This window comes from Gadus macrocephalus, chromosome 16, assembly GCF_031168955.1.
Source record: "Gadus macrocephalus chromosome 16, ASM3116895v1".
NCBI lineage: Eukaryota > Metazoa > Chordata > Actinopteri > Gadiformes > Gadidae > Gadus > Gadus macrocephalus.
The window spans coordinates 3,185,692-3,198,651 of NC_082397.1; the positions used below are offsets into that span (position 1 = coordinate 3,185,692).

The 12,960-nt window shown below is 42.0% G+C and overlaps 1 protein-coding gene across 8 annotated transcripts in view; it reads left to right on the top strand.

The window, feature by feature from the left end:
- The window catches only part of ryr1b (ryanodine receptor 1b (skeletal)), a 102,210-nt gene that overhangs the window by 76,681 nt on the left and 12,569 nt on the right, over nucleotides 1-12,960 (top strand). For 5 of the 8 annotated variants that reach the window (XM_060076432.1, XM_060076435.1, XM_060076436.1 and 2 more), the window contains 12 exons: nucleotides 991-1,087; nucleotides 1,177-1,286; nucleotides 1,405-1,456; nucleotides 2,092-2,172; nucleotides 4,897-4,996; nucleotides 5,875-5,954; nucleotides 6,178-6,254; nucleotides 7,210-7,283; nucleotides 10,240-10,320; nucleotides 10,605-10,693; nucleotides 11,047-11,175; nucleotides 11,837-11,941. In XM_060076432.1, coding sequence (XP_059932415.1) covers nucleotides 991-1,087; nucleotides 1,177-1,286; nucleotides 1,405-1,456; nucleotides 2,092-2,172; nucleotides 4,897-4,996; nucleotides 5,875-5,954; nucleotides 6,178-6,254; nucleotides 7,210-7,283; nucleotides 10,240-10,320; nucleotides 10,605-10,693; nucleotides 11,047-11,175; nucleotides 11,837-11,941 — 1,075 coding nt within the window. The remainder of the gene's footprint in view (nucleotides 1-990; nucleotides 1,088-1,176; nucleotides 1,287-1,404; nucleotides 1,457-2,091; nucleotides 2,173-4,896; nucleotides 4,997-5,874; nucleotides 5,955-6,177; nucleotides 6,255-7,209; nucleotides 7,284-10,239; nucleotides 10,321-10,604; nucleotides 10,694-11,046; nucleotides 11,176-11,836; nucleotides 11,942-12,960) is intronic. The other 3 variants (XM_060076437.1, XM_060076439.1, XM_060076440.1) reach the window with 1 other exon arrangement.

Here is a 12,960-nt window from a genome sequence, read left to right on the forward strand (position 1 = left end):
ATAATAAGTAGTCAACAGAAGACAATGTTTTAATCCCACTTTATATCTCCTTGTTACTTTTAGATGAGAACCCCTGGCCAGCCTTTCAGACTGGGTGTCAGGCTAGGGAATTTAAAAACAGGCATCCTTGGTTAGAGTGGAGGGAAAAAAAGTTATAGGTAAATGTCAGCCAACATACAGTTGGTATACACAATTGAAATTCATAATGTTAATCACTATGCAAATGAGAGTATAGCTAATTCATGGTCATTTTTAAGGTGCAGTAATTTCACACTTTTACACAATTAAATTACTGTATGGTATGTTAGATAACAACAGTAAGAGCTCAAATTAGAGCAATTGAAAGAGTGAAACATTAGTCTCCTGTCATCTCCTTCTCATGCACTGGTTAGCCATGGATGTAAACAGTTCATTCAATTATTCTGAGTAGATTTTGTCCTTGTTTAGCATGTGCTATTGCTACTATAGATATACAAAGGACAACTTGTCATTTTTGTGTTCTATTTGTTCATACTGTTATTAAAACTGATAAACCTACTCAGCTTTCCATGATTGTTGATAATCGTTATACTCTTAAATCAGCGGGTTGTAGACCCCTGCGTTGGTGAGTGTGGTGCGACACCCCATAAGCGCCACACACGTACATGGGTTTCAATGGAATTTGTTTAGAGAAAAACAGAAAAAAAAAATCGAGGTTTAAATCGAAAATCATCCATTAGTTAGAAAAAATCGAGATTTTATTTTTAGGCCAAATCGCCCAGCCCTAACAGCAGGTAAACCCCTCTCTCTAGCCAGGTCAACCTCTCCACCTAAACATTAAGGCGGTACAGGAATTTATCCAGCCTCAAGCAGACCCTGGAGGTAAAGCACTCGCTCTATCATGCATCCTAGGATTTGTTCAGAGGAAGGAGAAGGAATACTTGGAAGGCATCTATGGATGTTTGGTTTGTCGACGGTCTTCGGAGTCTCATCTCTCGTCTCTATCCTCAGGCACAGAGGATCCAACATGTTCCTGGATGGATACAAACGCAACTGGCTGATGACCGAGGGCTACTCCTTTGAGGACATGATGATCGATGACCTGTCGGTGAGTCTCGCCTGTTCTATTAATCCTGTTTCAAAGGACCTACGAATACACAAAGCGTTTATCTTCCCCCTGTTCCTGTCTGTGAGCAGAAAGCTCTGGAGGTGGAGGGGGAGGAGGAGGAAGAGGAGCAGGAGGCCAAGCCAGACCCTCTTCATCAGCTGATTCTTCATTTCAGCCGCACCGCTCTCACTGAAAAGACGTAAGAGCGCCCCCATGTGGCTCCTAGGTCCAACCTGCGTCTCGCAAATGAGAGCAATTGAAAATGCATTGCAAAATGCATTTTTAAGTAATCCAAGTTTCCTGTTGCTCTGTTACAGTAATCTGGATGTTGATCACCTGTATATGTCCTACGCTGATATTATGGCAAAGGTAAGATTGATGTAGCTCACATTCTGATCCAGTTCACATTCGGATCCAGTTCACATTCTGAATCACTTAAGAGTTTAATTTAGTTCATGTTCCAAATCGACGTACGTTCGAAATCTGTTTCCAATATTCCAATATTTCCAATATTCCAAATATATTTACATTATTTTCAGTTCAAATTATAATTCAGTAAAAACTCAGCATTAGTTCACATTCCTATTCAGTTCAAATTCAGAGCAGGTCATCTCAAAACAGATAAGTTACTGGTTCTCCACTGGCATTAGACTCCTTAAGCAAGTCACATGGCTCATTCAAACTCCTCCATTGTTTTTCACCTTGTTCCACAGTGTGCATGTGTGTGTATCAAAGTGACTTCAATAAAGATCAACGTGCACTTCACGATATCCACAAACACAGTACTTTCTCTAGAGACTATGATTTCTGCTACTACCACGCCTGCTATTCATCAGAAGCAACGTATAAAACAGAATCCTTCCATCCTTCAATGAGAATCTTGCGACCAGGCGAGGTTCAACCACTTCATGAATATAAAATAAACATAAAATAAAATAATGTTGTCGTTGTCTTTTCTTTGTTTTTTTTTCTTCAAAGTATAACCTTTGCTTGCCTCCCTCCAGAGCTGCCACATCGGTGAGGAGGACGAAGGGCAGTGTGAGGAAGGGGAGGAGCCGGCGTTTGAGGTGCGACAGACAGAGATGGTATGGGGGGAACCAGGGGACGGGGGAGGGGGGGCGGAGAGGCCACGCCCCCCCCTCGCAGTGAGGGCACACGACCAGCGCACCCAAGACACTCCCCCCAGCACCGCTGACACACACCCTACCTCTCTCCTCCCCGCCGTCTCTGTAGCATCATCTCTCTCTCTCTCTCTTTGTTTCTCTCTCTCTCTCTCTCTCTCTCTCTCTCTCTCTCTCTCTCTCTCTCTCTCTCTCTCTCTCTCTACCCTTCTCTCTTTATTTGTATTTTATTCTCTCTCTCTCTCTCTCTCTCTCTCTCTCTCTCTCTCTCTCTCTCTCTCTCTCTCTCTCTCTCTATTTGCTTCTCTCTCTTTCTCTACCCTTCTCTCTTTGTTTGTATTTTATTCTCTCTCTGTCTCTTTGCTTCTCTCTCTTTCTCTAAGTTTCTCTCTTTCTCTGTATTTTTATTCTTTTATTCCTTCCTTCCACTCACATGTCTATATTTTCTGTTGCTATGGTGACTGACTGTCTTGTGCAATCCTTTGCTGGACTCTAATCCGAGTGGTGTAGTGTAGTTTGAAGTCAGTGTGACCCCGTTTCCTCAGTGTGTGTTGAGGCCCTGAGCTTGGAGAACGCAGATAGGCTGCAGCATCGCAACCTCCAACCCTGACAATCCAACCCTCGCAATTTAGAATATAACCTGGACTAGAGCGCCAGTGGCTGTACCACGTTCTCTCACCTGACGACAGACAACAATATATGTTTCCGATAGGGAAATGGTAACGATTTTTGTGCGGAACATGACCGGACCTTTCAAATAGTCTATTCTATTAAGAGTCACTCTATTTCAACAAGTCTTTTCTAATTCAATTGGAAGCTAAACTGTGTTCAGGTCTTTAAACGTCATGTTTGGCCCAAGCATCGTAAGGCTTCCCTGGCATATTTGTCAGGTGAGAGAATGGGAAACCATTCACTCTGTAGAAGTCAGGTTTTATTCTAAGCTGCTGAAATTAGATATGTTATAGTTGTTAATAGTATTGGAACGTGGCTCTAGACCCAATACAAAGCCACTCATACACATTCTATAACTAGTGTATGCATAAAGTATGATAGTATCTACTCACAGTATGCATATATTTGGAAAAGTAATGTTACGATTCTAGTTAAGGGTAACATTTGTGATGCGGTCAGCAGCAGCTAAAGAGGTTTCAGGGTCTCTGATCTCAGAGCTCGCCTTCTGCTTTAGCTCTAGCTGTTTGGTCAAACCCTCCCCCACCTGCATATCACCTGTGTGACTCACCCAATCCTCGACCGCTGTTTGTACTCACCTCTTACGAACATGATAACCTGTTAACCTCTTCGGGTTTTGTGTTAATTGTTCAGCTGTGCTGTTAATTGCTAGTCCGTCTCTGTGTGGAGTGGATCTCCAGTAACGGGTCCTCGCTCCTGTACTAAAACAAAGACTGCAGTAAAAGCCTGCGCAACAGTCAACCAGGCGTAAACCAATCATGGCTCACACACTTTCTCTCTCTCACAAACACAACCATTCGCGCACGCACACACACACACACACACACACGCACACACGCACACGCACACGCACACACGCACACACACGCACACGCACACATAGCACACACCCCAACACACATAACACATGTCTACCCATAACCATGGATGATTGAAAACAACTAATAAATGACAACTTCAGATGTCATATTGAAATACGTTTAACATCATTCAACACAATGACAAAGGGAGGGAGGGAGAGAAGGAGGGAGGAAGTGATGGAGGGAGGGAGAGATGGAGGGAGGAAGGATGAGGGAGGGAGGGATGGGGGAGACAGTTCTGGATGCTGCTTTGGGTTATGGTCTATCTGCTGGGGTTGGTTCCTGTACAATCCCCTTTTCTCTATAGGATGGCTGTATTAGGAATCTGTACAGAGAATGCAGTAGGATGGAAACAATGCTGTTTTTGCTATTATAAATGTGTATATTTTATATAGCATAACTTTAGATAACTTTATAAAGTTATGACAAACCTTTACCAAACAGTACATGATGGATGTCTGAACCGCTAACCCTGAATACCCATTAATGTAATAGCTTATAGCAGTACATTATTTCATAGTCACCATTAGTATAGTGCTACTATTAGCAAAGTGATATAATTAGCATACAGCCTTGATTAGCTTAGAGCCGACATTAGCATTTAGCTACTATTAGGACATGAGTCTTACCTGCACGTTTGATCCATGAGCCAGGGAAGCATCCAGATGATAAACTGTCGATGAAACGTGCATGCATCTCATTGTGTTACCTGTACTGGCCTACGTGAACGTCTGTTTTCATCTGTGTGTGTGTGTGTGTGTATGTGTGTGTATACTGTTTTTATACTTGTGAGTTGATCCAGTGTCTTTACACACCTGCGTTTCTTCTGTGTGTTAATTTACACGTTTATTCACACGCTAATATAATCGTACGTCAGGTACACGTGTACCTGAATAAGTGTAAGTCTTACCAAACCCGGTGTATGTATGTCTACAAGAGCATGACTGTGTGCTCAGCATCTATAACTGTGTGTGTGTGTGTGTGTGTGTGTGTGTGTGTGTGTGTGTGTGTGTGTGTGTGTGTGTGTGTGTGTGTGTGTGTGTGTGTGTGTGTGTGTGTGTGTGTGTGGCAGTGTGAGTGTTGGGGGCAGTGCAGCTTCACTGGGCGGGGTTAAAGCCCCTCTCCTCTGCCCCTCCAGGATAAGGAGATGGAGAAGCAGAGGCTTCTCTACCAGCAGTCCCGCCTGCACAACCGCGGGGCCGCTGAGATGGTGCTGCAGATGATCAGCGCCTGCAAAGGTACGCACCGAGCTTCCTGTCGCCCGGCGGGCACTTCCTGCCCAGAAATTCAGTGTGTCCGATTTCTGTCAAAGTTTAGTTTTTTTCCATTTCCATTCCTTTTTTGTTTCGTGGGATTCTGATTGGTTAATGATTAGCATTTCCTGTGACAAGGGTTCTGATTGGTTGATGAAGGGGTCACTTCCTGTCGAAGTTTTGTTTTTTCCATTTCTTTTTTGCTTCGTGGGATTCTGATTGGTTAATGATGAGCATTTCCTGTGACAAGGGATCTGATTGGTTGATGAAGGGGTCACTTCCTGTCGAAGTTTTGTTTTTACAGTTCCATTTCTTTTTTGCTTCGTGGGATTCTGATTGGTTAATGATGAGCATTTCCTGTGACAAGGGTTCTGATTGGTTGATGACGGTTTGTTTTTCTTCTCAGAACTTAATTGGAATTAAGATTTTGTTAAAAACACGGACACTTCTTGTCACATAGATTAGATTAGATAAAATACAACTTTATTAATCCCCCGTAGGAGAAATTAGTTTGTTGCAACAGCCTCGCACAACCCATAGGTCCTGAATGGTTAAATAGAGGGATACTTCCTGTCATTTGGGCTTCGATTGGTTAAGAGGAACCCCTCCTTGTCACATGGGCTACCAAACACAGATTTATGATAGTTATCAGGCTTTGGGGCAAGTTATAAATATTTATGAGTTCTGAAAATCTTGCCATGGGTCGAGTGTTCTCCTGTACACACACACACACACACACACACACACACACACACACACACACACACACACACACACACACACACACACACACACACACACACACACACACACACACACACACACACACACACATTCACAGTGCATGTCCCCTGTTTGTCCAGGTGAACCTGGAGCCATGGTTTCTTCCACACTCAAGCTGGGAATCTCCATCCTCAACGGAGGCAACTGTGACGTCCAGCATGTACACAGTACACACACACTCACACATAAACCCACACAACACATTCTGGGGTCCCTTCAAACTCGTAAAGTGCTCTTAAAGGGAAAGGAAAATGCACATCCTGCATCTGGATTCACTCTGATACTAATGTCTGACAAAAATGTGTCCCAAGAAGGGCAATTAATTTGCAGCTTTTTAATATATTGTCTTTCCTGTGCGTGTGTGTGCTTGCGTGCGTTTGTAGAAAATGCTGGAGTACCTGAAGGATAAGAAGGACGTGGGGTTCTTCCTCAGCATTCAGGCTCTGATGCAGACATGCAGGTACGGGGTCACATGGTGTTAGAGCACACAGTCCATTGGTCGGTTTACCCACAGCAGTGAACCAATATTGAGGGGTCATGCCGTAGCTATTGACGCTACGGACACCTGAGACATGATTGTGCCAGACACAGGTGGCTTCTACCTGGCTACTCCAAATACAGGACACAGGGTGTAGGTGTTGAAACTGGTTTATTGCAGAGTTCTCAATAATAAATGCATGATGCATCCAGCAAGGTCTCAATCCTGCAAGGTAGGAAGTCTCCTGAGTGTGTGTGGTTGACGGCTGGTTTAAGCAGCCTCACAGCCCCAGAGTCTGATCAGTCTGCCTTCGGCCAGGTGAGGCAGCTTAAACCAGCCGTCAACAAAACACTCAATTCTATATAATAATTAGTGCTATCAAGCGTTTTAAATATTTAATCGCGATTAATCGCATTAATGTCATAGTTAACTCACGATTCATCACGAGTAATCGCAATTTTTTTTCTATGCTAAATATCCCTTGATTTCTTTGTCCCATTAATTTTTCTCATTTTAATGCTCTCATCAACATGGTGAAGTGCATCGGCTTGCCTTTTGCAAATGTTTTTTTTTATTGATAACAACATTGGCATATACTGATCAAAACAGGACGATACAAAAAAAAAGCCTAGAGTGCAATTAAGCGATGAACATACAAACATACTGCCTTGAACATAGCAGTCAGGCTACTGCTCCTTTGTTTTGAGCCAAAGAGAAAAATAATAATAATAAAAAAAGGGTTAGTTAATCACGCGCTAAAAAAATGAACCCCGTTAAAATTGGTTTGCGTGAACGCCGTTAATAACGCGTTTAACTGACGGCACTAATAATAATGTATCCATATTATTGTATAGACATGTATTTATTGTGCACATGGCGCACTACAGTTGTCAACTGGTGGTCTGTTTGTAACCAAAGTGTTTGTGTGCATTCTCAGCGTTTTGGACCTGAATGCGTTTGAGAGACAGAACAAGGCAGAGGGGCTGGGAATGGTTTCAGAGGAGGGATCGAGTGAGTATGAACACCCTCACACACTCAGCCCAACCCACAGGAGGAAACACACACACAGACACACACACACACACACACACACACACACACGCATGCACGCACACAAACTGAAGAACTTGCATGCACGTGCACACGGATTCATATACACGGGGGGGGGGACGTGCTGGGTCCATGTGCATGTGGAGCCAAGTGTGCTGCGATACTGTTGATGTGACTGATCTCACTGAGGGGTGGAAACCCTCAGAATCTCTGGTTGACTGTATTGACTTGGGTTTCCGATCTGTTGTTGTTGTTGTTTGTATCGAACCGTTTTTTTCTTCCTCCTCCGTCTCGACTGTTGAGAGCATCATGTACTCACTGTATGTCTCTCTCTCCCTCCCTCCCTCCCTCCCTTCATCCTGTACTGCATCACTCTATCCACCCACCCCATACCCATGATATTGTTGATTTTACGGTTCACAGATATGACGCTAGAACGTGGTAAATACAAACCGGTTTCTCACATATTGTTATTTACGCTATTTTTCGCTTGCTCGCGCTTTCTTCCTTTTTACACCTCTCTCGCCACTGTCTTCTCGCTCTCTACTCCTGTTAGCTTCTTCCTTCCCGACCCGCCCTTCCCTTGCCGTCTGGCATGGGAAGGGTAATTAAAAAGCATTTAATTTGTCTCTTAAGGAGTCCATCGAAAACAACTTTAAAATCACTCACCGTTAACACTTTCCTTTAAAGGGCCCAGACTGAAGCATTCAATTTGAAGTGCTTCATTCGCAATACAGAAACGTTTTTGTTTATCTGGTCTTCCCACAAGCAGGCTTTTGTTTGACGACTTTTATGGTTAAAAATCCAACTTTCATGGGAAAAAAAATTCTATTTTTCAAATTTGTTTTCCATGTTTCAACCCGTAAAGTTTAAAGGGCTGCTCCCACATAACACATCCTTTAAACTCCTTGTGGAACTCGGTTAACTTGTACAAAAAGATCTGAACAGAGTTGACCTGATTGACGTCCTGGAGTGATTCTAAAGAGGATTCTGATGGGTTCTCCTGCAGTGTTCTGAACTCTCTCCATCCCATCCTTCAACTATACAAATGCATTTGTGAATCCTTCTGTGTGCATTCATTAATATTGAGACTGATCTGACTCCATATCCTCACTCCTAGATCAGATCTCTGCTAAAGACTATAAGAATAATATAAATAATCCTTGAAATTAATTGCAATCTCGGTATGAATTGAAATCCAAATCCATCTCCCACTGAACTCGGACCGTTCCATTCAACTCTAATATTGGCATCTTTCACCACTCCTCATAAACCCTCACCCCCCTCCATGTTTCTCCTCATTACTCTTCATCTTTCTCATCCTCAAATATGTAACTCGTCCTTATGGATCATTGAATCAGGTCAATTAAGGCAAATAAAATGGGCTAATACAACGCTGTTGATTTCCTTAACAAGCGTTTTCTGTGTCGACGATCCTGTAATCCTAAATAATCCTGACTTTTTCCTTTCTTTCCTTGAGGCAGTCCCCTGTGCATTTAATCAGTTTTTCCCTCCTCTCTTTGGTTGGCACTGATGTGGTTCATATTGACCCAGGAGCATTCACTAAACCTACTGACGTATATTGAACACGCTAACCCAGACGCTATACTAGTACCTACTAATCCCCACATTCTGTGTGTGTGTGTGTGTGTGTCCGTGTGTGTTGGTGTGTGTGTGTGCTTTATCCATGGCTGAGATCTAAACTAATTTTTCTTTTTAAATGTTAGTCTCTCTGTCTTTCCAATATTTGTATTTTTCAATGTGTTTCTTCATGTGCGCACGTCTCTGATATTCTTAGTGTGGTGTACCCTGTTGTGTACCCGTTTGTTGTTGTGTTGTGTTACATTGTGATATCATCCATGTCTGGTATTCGTGTTGTATTGTGTTGTGTTGAGTGAACTTTGAAATGCACGTGGAGGTTGCTTTCCTAACTACTGCGTGACAGGTACCTTACAGATAAATACAATTAAATACTGATATACTGAGACTGATAATACGGATTTCAATATCTTGAAAAAAGATGAACAGATAGTTTAATTCAGATGAACCCAACAAGGAAGTCGTTATGGAAGCTTGTCTTTCTCTTCATGTCTGTCTCTCTCTCTCTCAAGATGACAGACGGATGGACCATGCGTTTTAAAGGTCCTTTTTTGCCAACATACGCTAACAAAGATGCTAGGACTTAACCCAACTGACCAATAACATTCCTTTTCTCTTCTCGTGTGCGTAGTCCATCCATATTGAACTCAAAATGTTAAACATTTTGATTGTAAACACTCTTCTGTTTGTTGAGAACGGATGTTTAAAGGAGAATCCATGCTTTTTCTTTTTGGGATTCTGCTAGAATACTGTGACATGTTTAACATAAGATTATGTTTAATATCATTTATAGGTATAATGTTAGGTTATTACAAATTTAAGGTACATGTCCTGACTCTAACCGTTATTCTTTGTTTCATACTTAACTTAAATCCTAAGAATTTTACCCCTTTATCTTTGTTGTGTAGCTCATGCTAGTTTAACAAGACAAACCATATGACCTGGCATTAATGAAATAAAAAATCACTTATACTTTTTGTTGTTTTATAATTGTTTTGCTATTTTCATATCTAAGTGCTTTCATTCAAGACAGTTGGATCCTGGAAAAAGAGAAAAGGGGATATATAAGTACTTGTTAAGGATTTTCTTGTAAAGAACACCGGTACTCCCTATCATGACCGAAACACTTATGATAGGCTCACATGTTTCCCCTTAACATACCTAATAGCTGATGTCCTCAGTGCTGTTTCTCCCCCTGCGTTGTGGTTCTAACACCCTCTGCTCACCGACCGCTGCCCAGAAACCGTAGCTCCCTTGCGGCCTACTTCACCGCAGGCTGGTGGTGGTTCTGTCCCCTGACTTGTGCCTCTGTGTCCAGATGAGAAAGTGATGTCGGACGACGAGTTTACCTGCGATATCTTCCGCTTCCTACAGCTGATGTGTGAGGGCCACAACAACGGTGGGTTGAAAAAATACATTGGAAGAGGTTATCATATGAACTAATGGGAAATGGTTTCAAGTATCCAAACATGGAATGAAATTTTCTCTTTTTTATCATCGTCAAATCATCATTTATGTCCTATGAAATGTCATCATGACTCTGAAACAAACCCAAGAAACATTTATAACTATCATTATTTCTCAAAATACTTTATCAGTTATTATTATGTTGACATAATAGAAATGTGTCAATAACATCAGATAATATGAAACATCTCACTGCTGTGATCTTCTTTTCTCCAGACTTCCAGAACTATCTGAGGACTCAGACCGGCAGCACCACAACCATCAACGTCATCATTTGCACCGTTGACTACCTGCTGCGTCTTCAGGTAGCATGGTCCACTGCTGCCACTAGAGGGCGCTGGTGTCGCCTTTAACACCAGCGGGCCTGGGTGGAATAGACGGATGGAATTGCATGGTTAGGTTTCTTTAGCAAGACAGTGATGCAGCTAATAGTTAATCTATTGACATTTCTTATTTGTAAAGCATCCTTGAGTACTTAGAAAAGCGCTATAAAAAACAGATTAATTATTATTATTATTATTGGGGGTCTATTATGGCGCTTTAAGAATTAATATTACTGAAGTCTATCTCTCCTCCCCCTGCTTCTCCCGTTCCTCCCCCATATCTCCTCATCCCCCCCTCTACCATCTCTCCTGCTACGCCCACCCGCCCCCTGTAGGAGTCCATCAGTGACTTCTACTGGTACTACTCTGGAAAAGACATCATTGATGAGCCAGGCAAGAGGAACTTCTCCAAGGCCATGACGGTGGCCAAACAGGTCTTCAACAGCCTGACAGAATACATACAGGTGAGGAGAAAGGGTTTATACAGGTGAGTATACAGAATGTATGAAGTCGGAGGTCAAAGTCAAATTCAGCTTTATTGTCAATTACTTCCCATGTGGGCATACAAAGCAATCGAGTAGACTTTTCTCTCTATCCCACGGTGAAAAGATAAAGTGATAAGACAAGACAACAGATGAGACAAGAAATGTCCTAACGCTAAATGTGAACATTAAAACATACAGCTGAGGAGATAGAATTGATAAAGATGAGGCGATAGAATGTATACAGTTGAGGATACAGAGTATATTCAGGGGAGGAGGAGACAGAATACATGCAGGTGAGGAGACAAAATATATACATCTAAGATGATATATAACGCATACAGGTGAGGAGCCAGAATATATGAAGGTGAGGAGCCAGAATATAAACAGGTGAGGATGAGATAGACGGGTTTCATCAATGGGACATTTTGGTGAGTGGGAGCATTGCCTATGGTATGTTTTATAACTTTTGCCCAATGCTCTATCTGGGCCTCTATCGCTATAGCTTTACCAGCAGTATCGTCATTAAGAGCGATGTGAGAGCTGAGCTGAGCTGACTCAGCATAATTGTAGATAATAAAGTCTGTGTGTGTGTATGTGTGTCTCTCTCGCTTGCTCTCGCTTGCTCTCGCTCGCTCTCTAGGGTCCCTGCACTGGGAACCAGCAGTCTCTGGCTCACAGCAGACTGTGGGACGCCGTGGTCGGGTTCCTCCACGTCTTCGCCCACATGATGATGAAACTAGCTCAGGTACGCATCACACCTCCCCTCTAAACACATAGGACACGTGTTAATGGGGACACTTCCCCTTTAAAGGAGAACATTGGTATTTTCTCAACATGGATCCCTTCGGAGAAATGCAAATTATTTCTGTACGTTTTGCTTGATCCGGTCTGTTTGTTATTGTGTCTAACCAAGTCGAGCTCCGAAATCTTGTTGTTCAGGTTAAGGAATTAGGTTTAAAGATTTGTCTTTTTTTTAAGCTTTAGTTTAAGTGCATAGTACCGTAGTTACATCCCAGTCATATAGCGATAACACCTCTAAAAAGTGTTTTCCAAGACTTTTTTATTAAACCACACTCAACATCAATTTCACGTTGGCACTATTTGTATATTCTGGTAAAAACGCAAACAATAAAAAAAAATCCCCAGATATAGTTCATTACAACGTTTGAATCAGTGTATCAGATGTCCGTTTTGTATAAACTAATGCTGCCATACTGTTCTTCACATGGTTCCTGCAGAGACAAGTATGTATTTATTATTTAATTCTTTAAATTTGTATTCTTTTTCAAAACCCTGACTTTTGACCCTACTTTTCCACACTTCTTTCCTTGGTTTTTTCCTTCCCTGCCTGTTTCTGCTTCTGAGTGAACTGGAAAATCGAAGATGTCACTATTAGTGTTCAACGGATGATAGTATTTATTTGCTTTCAAACGCTTAATCGGGAATACATTTAATTTTCGGGTAATTTGGTCTGCTATCTTAACTGAGCTTCTCTGACCTTGAAAACCAAGCTACAGGAGTTCTCAGCATTGAAGGAATATTATAGTGTTAGCTCAGCGGCTAATTATTGTTAGCTCAGTTGCTTAGTATTGTTAGCTCATGGCTCAGTGGTGCGTTACTTTAATACGTTCACAATAACATCACAAATATTCAGAAACATCCCAATATCTGACATGAACCTTATTGTCAAATCTACGTATCTCCAAATAAATGACATCCCTTAAATATTTATTAATGCTGGACGATTCCTGTAAAACAGGCATA